This window comes from Phalacrocorax carbo, chromosome 15 (genome assembly GCF_963921805.1).
Source record: "Phalacrocorax carbo chromosome 15, bPhaCar2.1, whole genome shotgun sequence".
NCBI classification, from domain to species: Eukaryota; Metazoa; Chordata; class Aves; order Suliformes; family Phalacrocoracidae; genus Phalacrocorax; species Phalacrocorax carbo.
In genome coordinates this window covers 4,752,549-4,772,827 of record NC_087527.1, presented here as the reverse complement: position 1 = coordinate 4,772,827, position 20,279 = coordinate 4,752,549, and the positions used below count along the sequence as shown (strand labels likewise).

General features: G+C 48.4%; 2 protein-coding genes across 4 annotated transcripts in view; both read right to left on the bottom strand.

Moving 5' to 3' along the window:
- SLC35E4 (solute carrier family 35 member E4) overlaps positions 1-20,279 on the bottom strand; it is a 221,380-nt gene that overhangs the window by 117,357 nt on the left and 83,744 nt on the right. The gene's annotated exons all lie outside the window — the stretch shown is intronic.
- The window catches only part of OSBP2 (oxysterol binding protein 2), a 129,852-nt gene that overhangs the window by 65,433 nt on the left and 44,140 nt on the right, over positions 1-20,279 (bottom strand). The window contains exon 1 of one of the 3 annotated variants that reach the window (XM_064465835.1): positions 5,061-5,349. The exons of the other annotated variants lie outside the window; for them this stretch is intronic. Within the exon in view, the coding sequence (XP_064321905.1) occupies positions 5,061-5,088 (28 nt within the window). The 5' untranslated portion in view covers positions 5,089-5,349. Of the gene's footprint in view, positions 1-5,060; positions 5,350-20,279 lie in introns of those variants that run through there. 3 annotated transcript variants of the gene reach the window in all.

Sequence of the window (20,279 nt, the reverse complement as noted above, 5' to 3'; positions counted from 1 at the left end):
ATGATCTCACCTAGAGTGAAGTGAGATGAATCCCACGCAGGAGATTGTGACTTGATTCCTAATGAATTTTTGTAGGAATTGCGCCTTTTCCTTCCTTAAAGCTATTAATTATGCCAAACTACATCAAAAGAGCAACAATTGGATTTAACCAAGGAAGTCCAGATGTGCATCACCCAAGTGCCACCAGTTCCCAGCAAGAACAGACCCTCTGGGCACCACAGCAATATACATAAAGCACACTAAGCAAGGAGTTGTTAGTGCCTGGGACCAGAGGAGCACTTGGTGGTCTGGAAGGAAGGTTATGAGCATCCTAGAAATCCTCATTTCTCACCATCACTCCTTTCCTTTGCTGCGTAAGAAGTGTGGTTTCACTTGGCCCCTCCACTGATGAAGGAACACAAAAGTTGTCCAAATTCAAAGGCAGGGACCCCACCCCACCCCCCCGTAGACCTCTTCCGCTTCGTTGCAGGATCTGACCCAGAAAAAAAACACCAAAATTGTTGAGCAGCGCTTACAAAACAGGGATTTTTGCCCCAAATCAGCACGGATTTGGGCAGAGCATTGCTTGCCTCGTGAAGGACAGCACTCCTGCGCACCCAGTGCTGAACTCCCCTGAGACTGGCAATGGGAAATGCCTGGAATAATCTAGGGAGCAGTAACAGATGGCAGATTATAGTGCACAGCCTTAAATTATAGCTCACCACCACTCAGGTGTTCCTGGAGAACATCTCTGCCTCTCGCAGTATGTCAGGCTAAAGCATGGGCAGGGTGGATAACAAGACAAACACAGAAATGCTCTCATTTCATCTCAGCTGCAGAGTAATTTTGCTTATAACTAAAAAAAAATGAATCTAATTTACTGAAACCGAGTAACAGGTCCGAACAGACTGTAACAGGAACTAGTTTACCCATTACAAACTAATTCTTCTTTGTGACATTAAAGGCGCACTAAAAGAACAAATTATCATAAAATTTAACCTTCTTAGCAGTAAAACTTAGTAAATCTGAACCACGGGTGGTTTTCTGTACTTTTAAACACCTGATAAAGCAGAAAGAGCAAGTGCCATACACTTTATAAATCTCAGACCAAACCGAGAAAGGACTGAGCACGCGATGCCCAAGAGCCCTGTCTGTAGGCAAGATGCCGTGCTGCCACACCAACACCACCAGACCTGCACAGACTATTTTCTGTATTTCTCTGTCTTCCAGGGCTCCTGCGTGGGGTTAAACACCCCCCCACCCCAGCAGGGCACCTTGCTAGCTAGAGCAGCCCCTCCACCAGTCCCCAGTGCATCCGCACAGCCGTGGAAGGCACCACGCCAGATGCCGAGGGAGCGCACGCTGGGCTGGATCCATCCAGCAGCGACGGCAGGAGGATGCCAGGAAGGCCACTAACCCTTGTGAAATTTATTCAGACAGCCGGCGTTGCAGAAGGAACGGATGGATCCTGTCTCCCAGCAGCCCCTACCCTTCATCCCCACAGCAGGATCGATCTCGCAGACGCTACGCGCTACATGGCTGTTAGCTTTAGGATGGGGGGAAAAAAAAAAGAAGAAATAAAGAAAAAAGACGACGTCCTTATTCGGCAGTCAGCCAGATGGCTGCATTGCTGCACTTACAGTTCCATATTTCACATAATAAATTCTCGCCACATGCTGCTAGCAGAGCACTACGGCACCCAGCTCACAGCAACCATCAAACCAGCCTCTTACCAGCATGCACCACGGAGCAACCCTTAACTCCATCTCTGCCAGAAACAGGCATCGTCCTGCCAAAAAAGGGGGTGAGAGAAAGACAACACTGGGTCCTACCAAAGGGAGGTTTCGCTGGGGCTGTCTCCAGAGCAATGCTGAACAGGCTGTCACATATTCAGTCCAAAAACCAAAGACATGCTGTTTGGGGTGGGGGGAAGCATGATATTTGGAAGCTCGTCCCTTTAAATGCTGTTGGAGGTTATTTTTAGGACACTTGCTCAAAATATATATCAGAATTTCTTTATTTTTATCGGAAACTTCATGATACATTTTACTCATGCAGCTACATTTCACATCCCCCCAATGGCTCAGTAACAAAACCTCTGAGGTTTCATGACAATATGCCCTCCTGATGTCTATTTTCTCGCCCCTCCGTTGTGGGACGATTGGATTTTCCCAGGCTTCAATATTTTACCGGTCTCAGGAGAATGAGCAAGTCCAGAGGAGAAGTGCAGCATAAATCACAACTCAGTGTAAGACGAGCAGCTGCAGCCAAGGTGTTACTCTGTGATATGCAGCTAAATACACAATCAGGGCTCGGGGAATTGGAGATGTGACCACTGTCAAGTATTAACAAGTATTAATAGTTTCTACTTGATAGTTTTCTCTCACTTTAGCTGGACTGCAAGGCTTTTATAGCAACGAAGAAAAGGCTTATATTCCATCTTTTAAACTGCAGCCATTCTCTGTGTATGCGTATTTTAAAAAAAACAGGCAGGGACTTTGCAACCATTTTGGGTGGAAAAGGTCAAATTCTGGAAAATCAAACTATCACCACACTGCGCGTTGGAGACAGGAAAATCTAATGCTGGCAACGCACATGCACGCAAACATTTTTTTAACTTGTCCGCATGCATACTTCATGCTTTGGGTAAGGATCAGCTGTTTTTCAAGGGCAAAAACCATGAGCGCCACCAGAACAGCAATCTGCCGCTGGACGGGAAGGCCTTGATGGGATTTAGCTCAAAACAAGCACTTCCATTTCTGTTATCAGATCTAAGAAACAGATGGAGCCAGGATCTGTGTTTTGACACCAAGATCAGAGCCAATACATATATATGTCTATATATCAGTATATGTATATATACATACTAAGAGAGAGACATACACACACGTGCATATGTATATATATCATATATATATAATCTTTCATATACAAATACCCAAACCTCATGCGTATGCCTACGATCAGCAGAGCTGTGACTTCTACAATCACTCTGTCTCCCTGAAAATCAGACCATTTATCATCAGTTCAGGTGCAGCTTCCAACCCTGTAGGTGTCACCAGACCAACATAATCAAAGCCTTTTTCTTCTTGGGGCCAGCTTTGCCCCCCAGCTTCACGCACAGGCCACAGCCTGCTAGGACAGAGAGCATGAGGGGGTTTAATGGTGAGTTGAAAGAACCTTCCAGCTGGGTTTGGAAGGTAGGGCAGCAAGAGGAGTCAGGCATGGAGACAACCACCTCAGCCTTGCAGAAGTTTGCTCTGACAGGGAATAAAGGTCATAAAGCTCAGCTAGGCAGGACAAGCAGGGCTGAGCTAATAACCTGCTAGGTACCAACACGCTGATATAGGGTCCCAGACAAATATAGAATCATAGAACATCTCAAGCTGGAAGAGCCCCATAAGGATTATCAAGTTCAATTCCCTGCATCGCCCCTGGCGAGGTTTCCCCGCTCGCCAGACAAACCCATGCCATGTAACTTGGTGACCTCCCCCAGTTTACTATAGGAAAATGCATTGGATGACCGTCTTAATTGCTGGGGGAAGCTTTTTCCACTCAGATACTCTTTGCTTTGCTCTTCTAAGCAACTTCCTTATTCCAGTGGTGGCTTGAACACAATTCAGCTATACTCCTGTTGCACTAACTGCAAGGAAGGATCATAGAAAGCAAAGCTAAGATCCTCTCGATCAGTCTAACATTCACAAACCATTATAACTAGCTCTGCATCTCTTCTGCCAGCTGCCGTGAACCTTCTCCTGCCAATATTTAAGTCACACCTGCAGTTACTCATCTAAATGCTTCAAGAATTACTCCTGAAGCTCCCTGTTTAAAATCAGATTGCAGATTCATCCCGGAATTTAATTCACTTCACTCAAAAACACAAATTACCTTGGCACTAAGATTAGCAAAAGGTACCTGGGAAACGCTCCCTGTTGTGCTCCTCTACATCAAGATGTAATTTCTTCTTGTTTGCTTTCTATCAGAAATACTCAAATGGTGACGTTACTTCTCCCTGAGCAACAGAAAATCAGTGGGTGAGTGAGTGGTGGGAAAGGGTGTGGGGGGTGTGGGTCACCCAGGGCTGGCCGAGGGGGGCCTGAGGGCAGGACCCAGGAAAAGACCGGGATAAAATGATGAATGAGGGGAGGCAGAAGCAGAAAATTCATCTCCCTGTGGCACAGCCAGCATCCCCACAGACACGCGCTGCCTCCCGCATCACCGGCTCTACCCTGAGGCTCTACTGGCAGTATCAAACCATTCCATTTCCAGAAAACTATATCAGGTTTTAAAAATACACCCTCCTTTTCAACTTCTACCTTCCAAATACTTTGTGTGGAAGAAAACTAGGCAGGAACATTAGGATGATGATTGTAGTTTGGTTTTAGTCTTACTACTTTGTCCAAGTTTGATGAAATTCTAAAATAAAGTGGAGGACTTCAAGGATTTTCTGTTTTCCCACTCCTGAGCATGACCACTAGCACACATACCCCCCAGAAGTCCGAGGGCTGTATACTTGCGCATGACATTTTCTTGTCTCACCATTACTATCAACTAATCTTTTAAGCATCCACAGTCCTTAATTTTCTAGCAAATTTATAGCTGTGCCACATCCATCTCCAAAACCAGCCGATAAAAACATTAGATGAATTTTAAAAATCTAACAGGATAAGTGGTACTAAAACGATTCAAACTCCAGCCCACCCTTAAGAAAAACAACCAGAAATGCTTTATGTGTAGCAGTCGAAATAACTTCTCCCTGGCGTAGCTGCAGAAAGCAGCGCTGTGTACAGTCGGGAGGAAGGGCTGCCCCGTGCTAGGATCTGCTGTTCTCCGCAAACTCTGACGACCACTCGCACACAGGAGTTTCATTGCTTTATGAACTTAGACATTAGTTTAAGCATCTAACCAACTTCAAGGTCTTTCTCAAACACTTTCATACCCATTACGCACCCCAAAAGAAGGACAACCCTACAGGCTTCAAAACCCAGCACTCAGAAAGCACCAACACTTCGGTGGCTCACACAGGCCGAACTCAGCCCACCTCCTGCTTTGTTTCAGTCTATATGTATAAAATTACATACTGCGTTTTCCACAGCACCTCCTCCGCATTCAGGGCTCAGGAGGGGCTCAGCTCCGTGAACTGGGAATGTGTGGTGGGAGATCAAGGACGTAAGTCTCCAACTAAAGGTGATGTTTCCCCTGGGATGCTCTCTGCAAGCTCCATATCCTCATTTCTTCCCTTCCCTTTTTTCCTCTCCTCTCTGCAGCTCTCATCCCGCTGCGCTCGGGGCCAGGAGATGCCTCCTCTCCCTGCAGCCACCACGAGCAGGCAGCTGCCTGCACTGCCCCGGCACACAGGAGGCACGAAACGGCCTCGGAGAAATTTCTGCTGGTCACGTTTTAAAAGTTTGCAATGGAAAAGCACAAAACCAGCCCCTTTTTGGAGGCCTCTTGAGCACGTGGGGGCAGATTTGCATTTCGAGAGCAACAACAGCTACACAGAGACAGGCTCCTCGCCAAATTTCAAGTCCTCGCTTCAAACCATATAGGAGGCAGCGTGACAAAACTGTCTTAAAATGATTCTGGGGACTTCTGCCTGCATTGAAATACTGTGTAATATACTGAGTATAACATACTACTTATAATAACTCTAGTAATACGTTGTACAATACTGCAATATCCTTTCCAGAAATGCCCAAGAACAAAGTAAAAAAACCCAACCCAAAACCAAGCCATATGAATATAGCCAGGACCGAAAGAAACAGAACATACGGGTAACGTTTAATACAGCTCCAAGGAAATGGAGAACCCTACAAAGAAAAGCACTTCACACAGGTAACAGCAAAAGATGTCTATAACATTCACAGCAGCAACATAGGACTGGAAGGGATACTGAGAAACCCCAAGGCAACACCCAGGGTACCCACACCACCTCTGACATCGACTTGTCAATCCCTTTCTTGAAAATGCGGCTTCCACACGTTCGTGCTCTAGGACTCGTGTATTTTGTAAGCATAGATTTATTCTCAACACCCAAGTCATTTTCTTGCTCTAAACTGAAGGCGTTGCCTCTGCCCCCTGCAGACACAGGAAGAAACGGCCACCTTTCATCTATGCAAAAACCTTCAGCGTATTGGAAAACCCCTGTCACGTCTTCATAATCTGCTTCTGGTTTGGTTGTTTGGGGTTTTTTTAAATAACATTTGATTCTTTCCTGCTTCCTAGATTGCTGGGTGTTCCTCACAACTCTCCAAATGCTTTCTGTCTTTTTAAATTATGATGCCCCAAAAAACCACACATATTCACCTACACAAGTGTGAAGTAATGTGTGTCTTGAATAAAATACCTGCCTTAAAACAGACAAAAACAATACTATTTTTTTTCCACAGTACTTCACACACAGCTTTACTAAATTTCATCTTATTGATAGCGGACCACTCACCAATTTCCAAACTCTCTTCTGTTCCTCCCCTCCCTCCCAGGAAAAGCCATTCACACTGTGCCTACACAGCAAGACGACTCTCAAGACTTTCAAAAGAAAACCACATTTAGCATTTTAATCCTTCTCCTGCCAAGAAGGTAACACTGTACCTTCTCTCTTGTTCTGTGCATCAAAGGAAGAACTATTTAAGGGGTAAAAAGGAAAAACTATAAAACAAAGCGGCACCTTTGACTCTCTGGGGTTTAGACTTTCTCATTCCTCTTTTCTCTGCAAGGAATTAATTTTGCTATAAGCTTATTCTTACAAACAGTTTAACACAACCAGTCCCTCAACTCCGTGACCTGTTTTTGAGGTTAGCCGGCCCGTCTCCGCACCAACACAAGACACGCTCACGGCAGTTTTCTATCAGCCCTGCCCTGACCAGACCAACACAGGGAATGCTGCGGCAGCAGCCAGCTCCTGCCACAGCCCGCCCAGCCGGGGGATGCCCCTGGCTCCCTCTCCCCGCCGCAGGGATGTACCACCCATCGTGGGCAGCCATGGAGGGAGCCATCCCGCTGCCTGCTGCCTTTCCTACCACTCAGCCGCAGAGGACCCAGCTCCACCTGCCGGAGCCTGAGCCTCCAGCCATGAAATCCCAGGAGCAGGACGCAACAGGATAGGGCTGCAACATCTTTGTGTCCTCCGACTTTCTGCTTCTCTTCCCATCCCCTCCCGTTCTTCTGCTGCTCTCCTTCCCTCTGGGTTTGAACATCTGCTGGTGTGGCATGGGGTAAGTAAGGTGCCCCATGGGGTGAGGGCACCACTGATGCAGCTCACACTCAGCACTACTACTGTTTCAGGAAAGGTCATTTTTGCTAATAATTTGGTTCTAGAAAAGCAACGGAGCATTTAGGTGGCAGGCTCATGCCACGCCACACGAAGTGCATTTCCATCCACACCACACTGGCCCTGATGCCATGAGCTGGAAGGAATGGGCACGCAGGCGCCTTCACTCGTGAGAGGGGTGCAGGGAGGTCCAAAGCATTGCATAATCATTGACGTCTCAAATTCTCTCTCCGCATTCCTTTCTGCTGCATTGACTTTTCCATCGTTGCATTCAGTTGTTGGCAGTAAGTCAGCACCAGCCTGCCAGGGTGCAGCTCAGCAGACATCTCCATAGAGCAAATCCCCCCCCCAGCCCCATCTCGTCCCCACACACCTATTTTTTTACAGTCAATCGGTTCATGAGTTGGGGAATCCAGAGCCGAAACTCTCACCCACAAACAAAATGCCATTCGGGGAAAGTCACGCTCACGGCTCCGCCTGATGTCCCAGCCATGCTGTGCGTGCCTACCACGCAGCAAAAGGCAGCAGCATTACAGCTGATTATTACTGGGGGTATTTGCTTTCCTGACTAAGAAGAATTTCAGCCTCTGGATATCACCAGGAAAACAACACATGCAGGTCCAGAGTAGGTTAAGACCCATCTTACTACCCCCCCCCAGACTGTAAATCTCAAATCAGGGACTCCCAGAAGCAAAACCGCATACCTTGCCCAAGGTCACACAGAAAGGTTGTCTCCAGAGAAACAGAACCCTGAAGGCTTTTCACTAGCTTTACCCAACGAGTGGCTTTTTCTTTACATTTTGCTCCTGCCTTCATTTATTTTATTCCACTCAAAAAGTGCTACTGGAGAGAAAACACTCATGGGCTCCACCTTGTTTACACTGAATCCCACGGTGGGTTTGCATGCTATGAAAATCTTAGATTAATGAAGAATATGCAATTTACCCTTGAGATGGAAATAAAGGGAATGATCAAAACAACCTCCTTCTAGTGTAAATAGACAGCTGAAAGAGCTAACATGTAGATCTTTCATTAACACAGTGACGGTTCTGCTCACGGACAGCTCGGCCAAGGCTGCTCTTCAGCACGTCCGTCATTGCAGGTTGCAGCCTCCTTCATTAGGTACCATAAACTGTTAAAAAACCAAACGTGTTTTATACATGACTTGTCTGTATTTGTTTAGCTGGATTCTGCCCTTTGCATTGCTCCCGTCAAGGGACGCAGGAACAACTCACACACAGAGCTCAGAGGGACAGTCAATGTGCAAGGAATAGCTACCAAAAAATCCACAGAAATGACAAAAAAAAAGATGCCAAATATGAGCTATGACATCCCTATTTGTTCTTCGTAACGTGAAAATCTAATAAAATATCATCTCGTTGAAGTATTTTGGCTTGATATATGTTCCAAAATCTATAGGATTTTCCATCCCATGCTGTTACGCATGGGATCCAAATGTACATCAATACATTTGATGTACATCTGATGTACAGATCCCACATACATCAGTGCCCATCAACAGCATACATGAACAGTTATTAGCTTTTAGGAATACATCAGAACATTTTTTCCCCATGGTAATTTTAAATTTTACATCAAAAAGCAAGCCACTCCAGGAACACAGCGGTCATTCCCACCTTTCACTACAGCATCAAACTACCACCCACTCTCCAAGAAACAAACCAAACAAATCATAATTTGTATTCAAACCACAATTTTGCTTTTCAACTGCCCCACACATGATAGTGCAACCAATAAAATCCAGGTTTAATATAACTCTGAATGTTTGATCAGCTATTGTTCTTTGCTCTTAAATCTCAGCATCAGGAAAATACACCTTGCTATGAGCCAGATAAGACAGAATAAAACCCTTGTAATCAACTCCCCCCCCCCCCGAAATCTGGCCCCCCGTCAATACAGACCTACACATGTCCCATAGTTTTTTAATGACACTGCAATGCAATGTCTCTTTTTACCTCATTTGCAATTATTTACCCAAGCAGTGCATCGTCAAGCCTCAGGAATACTAAAATTAAGTATCAAACAATGCTGGGGGGGGATCAAGATCAAGGGAAAAGGCTGAGCCAGAAGATTTCTGCAGCCAGCAGCTCTGCAGTTCCAACCACCCCTTGAAGCCAGAGCAGCCACATGGCCAAAAACAACCCGAAAAGCAAATTACAGCTGCCTGAGCCCACCCTGCAAACCACTGCCAATTGAGCAGGTTTCACTGGCTGGAGCAAACACCAGATTCCTGCGGGAATCCCTCGGGAGCCAACATGTCTTGGTGCCTGCGGGGTCCGGCTGGTGGCCCCTCCGGACAGCTCCAACTCCCCCAGCCATCCCCAACTCGGGGTCACTTGGCCCCACAGCAATGGTGGGACTCCGGGGCCCGAGGGAAGGGGGCGATGTGGTCTGAAATGGCACACACAGCATATCAGCCCTCCACCCCTCCTGTTTGGGGCCACTTCCGGTAAAATTCTGGGGTTTCTTCCCAAAGATTTCCACTGAACTGATTCTCTACTCTGCTGCTCCTGTGAGAGTGGGAAACTAAACTAATATACTCAGGTCAAGGATGGCACTGAGCTCGCCAAGGCCTCTGGTCCCCCTGCACCTGGCTCAGCATCACTACCATCAATCCCCCATTGCATTTGTTTCCACCATCTGCAATGCAACAACCCTCGAGCTCCTTAAGCTGGAAACGTCCAAGGAGCACGATAGGCACATGCTCAGCTGGGACTGCAGCATCCCCAGGGACCACGCGAGCTGCAGAGAACTGGGGCAACCCCCAGCCAACCACCGTGTTAAAGACAATCGCTATCAACCTTGGGCAACCTGACTTCATTATTTAACGACCCCATCAATAGCTATGCATGTTTGTATGCAAAGTACAGGGGGGGAACAATGGCAAAGGGACAGTGCGATCCTGGAAAAGCAAAGGTAAAACCACTAAACCTCTGGAAAGTGGGTCCCCAATGCCTCGGTTTTACACACCCTCCTGCCCCAGGCTAAGCTGCTCTGCCAAGCAACAGTAACAATTGTCCCAAGGCTGCCATACAGTCCATTACACTTCAAAATTACAACACGGAGATGCTTTCTGGAGACCCACCACTGCAGCTGGGAGCAGCACAAGCATGGCAGGGCAGACCTGCACCATGCCAAGGTCCCACCGTGTCGAGACCCTGCTGCCACACCATGCTGAGGTCCCACCACACACCGTGCCACACTGCCCGCTCAGGCACAGCAGTGTCTTTGCCCCTGGACCATTCTCCTGCCCCACAGCCCATCCCAGCACTCAGCAAGACTCATTAGCAGGAATCAGATGTTATCAAGCTGTAGTAGCACCCAGAGCTTCTCATTTTCCCCATTTTTCAGACTGGTTCAGCCCCCATTGCCCGCACCAGCAGCTAACACAACATATCCAAACATTGAGGCATTTTAGGATCTAGAAAGCCTGCAGTGGTGTTATGAGGCTTAGGCAGGAGCTCAAAGCTACGGTCCACTGCCACAGCTCATTTTTTCCAGTATTATTCACAAAGAAAAAGAAAATACATTATGTATATATGTTAAAAACAGCACTGGAACATTTGCAATGTCTTGCATGCGATTAAGAAGTGGTGAAAAAGCCACATTAAACGAACTGATTTAAATATTCCCTCTCTGACAAGCTCTAAAGAGGGTAAACTTCCACATCCTGAAAAACGTGCAAACAGCAGCCCAGGGTGGACAACGTGGTAGCCTCCAGTCCACTCCAGGTAAGACAGTCCACGCGCAGATTTTGCACAGCACTGGCCACAACAACTTCAGCCACAGTCCTTCATGCAAACGCTGCCATTCACCTTGTGCAGAAAGACTTGGTCTTGATTATTGCCCTTCCATTCAGAGATTCAGAAAGGAGTAGAAGGAAAAAGGCGTAGTGAGATAAGCATCTTTATACTGACCAAATCACATGCAGGGGAAGCTGAAGTATATAAATACACTGGGTAAAAATAACACAATGAACATGAGCACCAACTTTGGTCAGTGGCCAAGACTGGCTGGAAAACCCTCTCAGCCATGCAAATTGCCATCTCTGGTCTCCTGTGAGTACTTCTGATCGATAAACTCGTGGCTGATGCTATTATTCCACTAGATTCCCAATCCAAGACCTTTGACGGGACCTGAATTTGTAACGGGGGGGAGAAAGACCTTTTTAAAAATGAAAGGGACTTTCTCAACATGAGATGCAACGAAAAAGGTACACACCCATTTTTTTCCTCTTGCAGTTTGATTAATTGCTTTTAATCACTTCCTTGACATAGTTATTCTGCAGGTTTCTTAACTGCCTGCCAAAAACCATCAGCCTTTCTGGCTGTGCTGCCAGGTCCGACTGTGCCATCTACTCAAGCAGAGACTTCAGTTCCCCACCTTCTCACCCATGTCCATCAGAAACAGCTGCTGTACCACAACAGGTATTTTATTACACAGCTCTAGAAAACAACTTACTTTACGTGTAACTCCAACAAAATAGAAACTATTGGCTAAAATCAGTTTTAGCTGTTGATATTTAACTGCTAACTGCCACTAACAAGAAATAACAACCAATGAGCAGCCAGTGGTTTAGACAGGTCTGTCCAAGGTGATATACCGCCTTACCGGTGGCTCCGTACTGTCTGTGTAGAGCCCAGCCAGACCCACTGGAAATGGATGAAGGATGGGATCTACCAGCCCTGTTTCCAGCTAGAAAAGCCAAGGACCTCCACAGGGAGACTATTTTCCATCCCAAGGATGATTCCTTCCATCACCTCTGGCAATATCTGTTCCTCTCTAGTGACTAGACAGTATGAGCCAAGATCCTGGCCCAGATCAGGGGGCACCTGAAGCCTCACTCGGAGGCAAGATGAAAGTTGAAGGGGGTAGCTGAGCCTGCTTCCAAGTCATCACCAGCACCACGACACAAGCATTATCGCAGGAGAACTGCACTAGTACAGGCACAATAAGGAGCATGCAGAGCAGATGGGACTGGGAGTCACTGAATGATGGAAATTAAATGCCCCAACGCCACTTTTATCCAGCCCATTTCCAGCGAGGACTTCACCGCAAGGGGCCTGAATGGAAAACAGGATGGTGCTGCCCGAAAGAGCAGGTACGAGTGCCACAGGCAGCTCCCATCATTGCACTGCACTGTCACACCTGGCTGTGCTGGGACAACAGGCCTGAGGGCTCCCAGATGGGGCAGAGGCTGCTTAATCCAGCACTGTCACAAAAATGAGGAATGACAACAGCCTCAATGGAAGCTACACGGCTCCTGGCTTAAGTAACGCTTGCTCACAACCCGCAGCGTAACAGCACGCAGCCTTGCCTGTAAGCCCTCCGCATGGATTTGGACCCTGGAGCCCTTCCCCATCTTCCCATGAGTGCCCCGAGGCATCACTGAGGAAACGCCTTCAGACAGTCCCAAGAGAGCACCAGGCTCAACCACGTCCCAGCAGAGGCAGAAGGCACGGGGGGCACCTTGACTTTTTTTTCCCCCCCTTTCTTTTTTAAAAGCAAGACATTAATCCTCCAGCATCTTTTGTTTGCACTGCTTACTAACAAGATGCTAAGCAGAAGGAAGATGCTTCTCTGGGTCAAGGCTCCCCAGGTTCACGCATCGCAGGCAGGGAAGGAAGAAGCTGCTTGCTGAGCTGACTTAAAATGAAAGAGCTACAAAAGGGAGAAGAAGAGAGACGGCTTAGCTGGGAACCAGCTCAGGCAGAACACAGCACCACTGAAAATGAAACCCCTTGGTTCTGTGGAGTCACAAGAGCTACAAGCAATACCATCCAGCTTCAGACCCAGTCACACATAGATAAATGGGGTAAAAAAAATCCAGCTGCTCTCCACAGAGTTTACCACTCCCTGCTGTCTGCATCAATTAGGTTTAGGCAGGAAACCTCTTCCAATCATCCCCACGTAGCATACAGGTAACTGGGTGCCTCGTGTCAAACATTCCCCTGGGACCCGCAGGACTGCTTGCTCCATATCTCACCCTCCACGGGAATAAGCTGTACTCCTCCGGGGGAGAATCCTGCCAGTATCTGCCAGAAATAAAGTACAACTTGCACTATTTCTGGGAAGAAGAAACTACTGCCCGATGTCTGTGGTTACTGACTGGCAGACAGCAGCCTGGCTACAGGTTAATAGCTCTGCATCTTGTCAGCAGCACGACCAGCTGTGTCTGAGAGAATAACCAGCCTCCATCAGCTCTCTTTGCAAATGAGGACATTAAAACTACTCCCATGGCTTGGAAACCTTCTCCTGCAGCACCAAGGAGCCTATTTAGGAAGTCTAATGGCTGATCTATCTCCTCCATCCTCTCCAAAGTCAGCATCTTGTGGCATCAGGCCCTTCTCTTCTCTGCCTCACTGCTGCTGTTTGCACCTCTCCTTGCGTCAGAGGGCTCTTTGCGCAGCCTTTCCATCCTCGCTCGTGTCAGAAGCCGATGATTACCGATGCCCGATGTGCCAAGTCACCACTGCGCTCCTGTGCTGCTAAATATAACACCTGCCACTTCCCTCAGTACGGCTCTGTCAGCAGTTTAAGCTCCTATCACTACATTCAGGGAAGAATCATAAATTGGATTTTTATCATCCTGTCATGCTTTCATTCCTCCTTGTTTTCCCTTAACAACTTGTCCAGCTTTAGCTGTAAATGAATATTTAAGTTTCTAGTAAATGGCTTACTGCCAGAGGAAGAGCTTCTCCTTGAAGAGATTAATTTTAAATTAGCAAGACTCCTTAAAGCTGAATTTTCAGTTGAAGCTACAAATGTAATAACCGAGGTCAAAAACCACCACTTATTCATCTCCATTAACAGCATCGCTGCCAAGGTAATGTTATTACAGTGCCATGAGAAGTCATTTTAAATGGAAAAAAGCAGGCTTCAGTGCTGCATTCATCTTTGGAAAAGTCTCCCTGTCCCCCACACTAGTTTTGTGTCTCTGCACTTGTCCCAGAGCATGTAGGGGTCGCCTCTGGCACAGCCTCCCGGGGAAAGGTCAAGTGCTGAAATCTCTTCATACTCATCCCAGGACAGAAGTCCTACAGGAGAGCCTGGTGAGCCACTGGGAACATGTTCCCGGGGACCCTCAGTGGGACAGGCAAAGCTCCCTTCCCCAGAAAGGGGAACAGGGACCCGCAGGGACTTCAGGTGTTGTGGGTTGCCGCCTCCTTTTACTACAACATTCTCTTTGATGAAGAAAACATTCATCTATCACCAGATGCATCACCGTACCTATATGAAGGTCAGACATAGGCTTTGCTTCACACCCAAAGGATGTTCTTCCTTTTCTTCAAAGACCAGCAGCAGAGAAGGTGTGGATCCAGTGCAACAGTGCTGAGGCTGCACTGCTCCAAAGGGGATCGGGCTGCCCCTCTTTGGGACTGCAAAGGCTCCAGAGGTAACCAGAAGTCACAGAAACCAGTGGCTCAGCATCCCCACTGGGTCTGGAGCACAGCCAATGGACCCTCACCACACTGCTCACCTCTCTCCACCCTTTCTCCACCTAGTCTGTCCACATCCTTGCTCTGTGCGATTATAAAACTGCTCAAGAAAAACTGAAATCAACATAGATGTAGCAGAAAAGCCAGGGAGGGGTCCAGACAACAAGCTTCAGAACACGCATCCCACCCATTCCCAACATGCTCCTGAAAATCCTAGGTACATTTGGAGCATCTGCTTCCACTGCTACAAGCAGATATCTGCTGCGTCATCAAACCTTTATGACCACAACTGCAAAGAGCTTTTTTTTCAAGTGCTATTAGTGCTGCTGACCTCTTTAAACCCTGCCAATCTCCTTCCATAAAATCCCTTGTAGTTTAATTCTGTGCTTCTTTCTTGCCCCATCCTAAACTGCAACTGAATGGTCTTATCAGATTTGCAACAGCTGTATTTCAGTGACAGGGGAAAGACCTCATGTCTCACCTCTGTGGCAGCCTGCAAAGTGCCCTGAGGAGGAAGGCAGGGCAGTGCAGGCTCCGCGGCATGCGAGGGCTGCAATGCCTTTGCTCAGAGGGGCTGCACAGCGCACGCAGCTTCTCCTCCTCTTAACTGGAGAAATGCTGGTCCTTACCGAGGGGTTTCTTGCCGGAACGTCTGCACACCTCATTTGTTCTGATCACTTTAATTAAACAGGTCAGTCTGTTAATTAGACCTGTCACAACCACAGCAAAACACGCTCTGGCTGAAGACCCTGAGAGTTTCTCCAGGACCCACACCAAAGCACTAACATTTAATTGGGATGTTATAGAAGAAACAAATCCTTACAAGAAGCTAGCAGTGATGGTGGTGTTTAGCAGAGGAACCACCAGGATGACAAAGAAACCCTTCCTGCGACAGGGTCTCATCACAAGCCACTTCGGCCAGGTTACCCACCTCCCTCCTCTGCAGCCCCAGCAGGGCTTGGTGCCTGGAAGCCTGACTCTGCCCTGCTGCCCACAAAGGCTTTTTCAGACCTTTTTAAAGACAATGTCAGAAAACAAAAGCAGCAACTGGGGAAGCATCTGCAAAATTACTGAAAAGAAAAGCTAAGGAAGCTGCTGGTGTTAGTACTGCTCAGAAGCCAGACACCTTTAAAGGTCCCCAGAATAAAGGCAATGAATTATCTCACTGTTCCCTTCACTGAACTTTATCAGCCAGTTGCGACTGATCGCCTCCCACGACCCACACACCCTCCAGGCTAATGAAATCGGGCTAAGGAGCCAAGGAGCTTCCTTCCCTAGGCAAGAGGAGAGCCATCACTCCCCCCAACAGCAGATATTCCTGGCTCACATGGATTCACCAGCCGAGCTGACATCCCATGATCACACTGGCTTCAGGAGTTTATATTTTAAATATAACACAGGCTATTACCTACCATAAGGCTACCTGCAATAAATACTTGTGTTGCAAAAAATCAAACACCTGAAATAAGGAGACAGGGTCAGCATCAACCCTGCAATTACCATCTGTCCTCCCTGACTCTCTTGCTGGGAGGCAGCTACCAGCACCCAAAGGAGCAGCCTCCTGCCACGTGTTTATTCAAGCGCAGAGTACACATGTCAGGGTCCCTGCACATCCCTGAGGACATGGGTCCGCTCTGCACACCAGCTTACAGGTCCCATCTCCCTTCCCCAGCATCCAGCTGTGCTGGGTTTTTCTCTTGCTGCTGTCTGCCTGCCATCAGGCAACACCGAGACCAGCGAGGACACAGCCCCGGAGCCAGCTGCCGCCACCTGCCATCCTCCGGTGGTGGAGACACGGCGCACCCACGGGTGGGACATTTTGGCTTGTGTCAATGCCACAAGCCCCTGCAGAGCACAGAGCCTCGCACCAAGGGTTGACATACTGCATCACTTGCCAAAAACGCAGGGAAAGGAAAGATACGAACTGCAGCCATAAAGAGAAGCAACTTGCAGTCAGACCTATGCAAATGAAGCTGCTGCAATTTTTAATCGCAGATTAAAACGTTTCCTGGGACTGGATGACTGCCAGAGGTGCCACCCAACCTCAGCTCCTGTGTGGCTCCGTGCCTCTTCCCTCCCTGCAGGGCTGAAGCCACCTGCAAAGGGCTCAGCATCCCACAGAGCTCCCAGGCAATTTACCCAGCCCCACGCGTGCCCCATCACCTCCTCTGCCGCCACGCAGACCCAGTGAGCCAGCTCACTACTCTGCCTCCACCTTCCCGCACCATTCACAGGTGCTCCTCAGGCTGCAGAGCCTCCGGCACTTCGGAGCTGTCCCAGCTGCAGGGTCACTCCGCGACCACCTCGGCTAAAGCCCCAGTTCCTGCTGCCTCGCACTCCCTTCCCAACCAGGGGAGACACCAGACACTTCCCGAGGGGTGAAGGACACAATACACTCAGCCCAGTAAGACCGAGACCCCCAGCAGACGCCCCTCCACTGCCTCCCAGCAGGAGCAGCTCTCTGTGCATCCCACCTCTCGCCAATGGAGGTGGCTACGAGTTATTATGAAAGAGAGATTTTTCTTGACATAAGATAAAAAACTGAGCAGAATAAAAGTGGCGTTAAATTCTATTGAAGTTGATCTTCACTTCCTAGCTTGATAATTTTAACTTAAAGACTCCTACACTCAACAAGAATTATAGATTTCCCAGGCTGGATCCAGAGAAGCGTCCCAAAGGAGCGTCTGCCAGCACCAAAGCCGATTTCAACGCTCAGAGACAAGGAGCTGCAAGAGCACAAAGCACCACAAGATGCCAGCACAGGCCAGTCAGATGAGCCATTTCTGCCCTGGTGTCTCAGTGCAGCAGATGTTTTGGGGTCCCCACAGGGTTCCACGTGCTGTGGGCAGCCTGAAGCATGCCTGGGGAAAGAGCTGAAACAATGCAGAGAGGAGCTGCCCCACCAGAAAAGCTGACCCTCTTGCCCCACTGGAGAGCATTTGAGCAGGGTCTGGCTGCTAAACCCCTCTCTTCTAAGTAACCCCTGAAAGGCAGTTGCAAAGTCAAGCATAGGCAAGCAAATATCTTCATCGCCTTCAACACCGGGCTCTCTGCAAGGACTTCTCTCATGCAAGAGTTGGGGAGCCTCATTGCAAATCCTGCCAAGCACCACGGGGAGTCAGGGCTTCATGGAAGAAATGTGCCAGGAGAGGGCAACCTGCTCCTGCTACATCACCTCAGCTCAGAGCACCGAGCAAACCAACAGCCCGCCACCGGTGCATCACAGCATCCCTGAGTTACGGCAACGGCGAGTAACACGATGCTCAGGAATAAAATACCACCAGGAGCCCTCCGTAGGTGGTTTAAGAAAACCAGGCACAGGTAAAGTCGTTTCTGTGGAGCTTCTCATTCCCTTGGGGCCGAGCTGAGGTGTGATGGACCCTTTGGCAGAACGGGATGAAACACTCTGCAGGGTCCTAAATGACAGTAGTGCACTCCGGAGCATGCAAGGCTCTCCAGGTGCATTGATGCCATCACAGTCTGCCCAACCCTCGGGTCTTACCAATTCACTTACCTCTGAAAAACAAACGAAACCATCACATCAAACCTGAAAAAGTACAAATTCATTCAGCCACAGGAAGAACCATGGAAGGACTCGCCATGCCCTGCAAGGGTGACACAGGCCATTCGTACCCCAAGCTCAAATCCAATTCTCCATTCCATGGATGGGGAGCTGAAGCTGACTTGCTTCCTTAGACACAAACCACATGCCGGAAGGGTTTCCTTCCAGCCACTCCTCAGTGTAAAACAGCACAGCCACCTACACCGCTGCCCAGGCCCAGCTACCAGAGAGATGCCTTCAGACTCCTTCAAGGCATCAGCTCTCATCTAATGACTCATTTCTAATTAGTCAGAATTCTTATTATTTTCAGAATTCAAAATTGATTTTCCTCCAACAGCCTTCTTCTGTGCCAGTTTAAAAAAAAAAGGCACTTGGGAATTTTAAATGCCTAAAAATAACACCAAGATACACTGAACCGATTACATGAGCTGGAAACACTCCCTCTTGGTGCTCCCAACTGTATGAAAATCCCTGTTACATTATTAAAAACTGTATTAAAAACTACTTACAGATGAAACCAGCTTAGCTTAAAAATGTAAGCAACAAGCATCCGTTTTCACCACTTAGCGAGAGCTCAAGGCGGAAGAGCTGGCGTGTGCGAGGACCCAGCCACAGGGCTTTGCCCTCCTTTGCTGTGGAGCCTCTCCAGCACCCACGCCTCCACAAAGAAACCGCATCATCTAACTGCACCGGAAAGCCCCTGGTGATGCAGTTGTGCAGAACAGAGAAGCGTGTACATCTTAAGGCGTGAGATTTCAGCACCTCCAGATGTGCTGGCAGAGCCACTCTGCCACTGAGCCCAGCTCAGGGCTGCCCAGGACACCTGATGCAAGCAGTACCCGTGGCACAACGCGGCATCACCTGGCAGTGAGGGAAGGAGGCAGCAAAGCCACACCAGGTGCCTGTTTTCCACCCCCAGAGCAGCTCTGTCTCCTCTGCCACCACTCCCCAGTAGGACCGAGCCACCAAATGCCAGCAGCAGCTCCGGGAAATCCCAGCAGAGGCCTTATCAGGTAGGAACGAGGGTCAGAAGTGTGGATCTGACCAGATGTCCTCACTCGAGAGTCAGCTTGCTCTTTAGTGGATGAGGGCCAAAGAGCTGGGGCTCGGGGGTTCCCCACAGAGCCCAGCAGCCTGACGACGGGCTCCCCGCTGCCTTCAGAGTGAATTATTGGCCATTTGCTTTGTTTCTCACCACAGACACAGGCTTGCTCCCTCCCTTTATCAACTCTTGTTTAGAGAACAGCTTGTCTGTAGCATCCTCATGTTCAGGATGTGCTGCACTCAGTGAACTGCTGATCCCAACCTTACGTGGCTCCGGGTTCGTGAATGAGCTGCTGTAGGTCACGAACACCAACTGTGCAGACCTAGAGGTACAACAGCAAATTAAAATCCAACCCAGACACAGCATTCAAACTAGCAATCCACCACTGGTGGTCAGTAAGAAGGGACGATTTGCGTTGACTTTCATTCCAACTCCAGTTATAACGGTTACCAAAATGACAAATCAAGCTAATATTAGCAAGCGCAGCAGAGAAGCAGTGATACACATCATGCTTCCCACTTCTGTCAACCCACACAGGAATAGAGATTTTTAAGATTGCAGGGAATACACGCTGTACGCCTGGCAAGAGCCAAAGAGAAACTTGCCCTAGGAGACAGCTGGGATGTTAAACCGCACTCGCTCTCCAAAAGACAAGCCAAATGGCCGGGTCAGTGCAAAGATGGCTTACCAAGGGCAGCAGACACAAGCTTCTCTGATATAAACTGCATGGATGCAGAGCTGCTCGCACACATCCAGGTGTTTCAGCAACTGAGTGACACTGTTTTCTGGTTGTTGAATGAAAGAGGAAAGTTAGGAGCTGAACTCTCTGGAGCAGCAGTTTGCAGTCACTAACTGGAAAGTGAGACCAGCTAAAAGAATAAACCAGATTGCACGTTTGAGCTAAGTCTTGAGCAGCAGCTGCTCCCAGCCCATGCTTTCACCACACCCAAACCATGGCTAAAG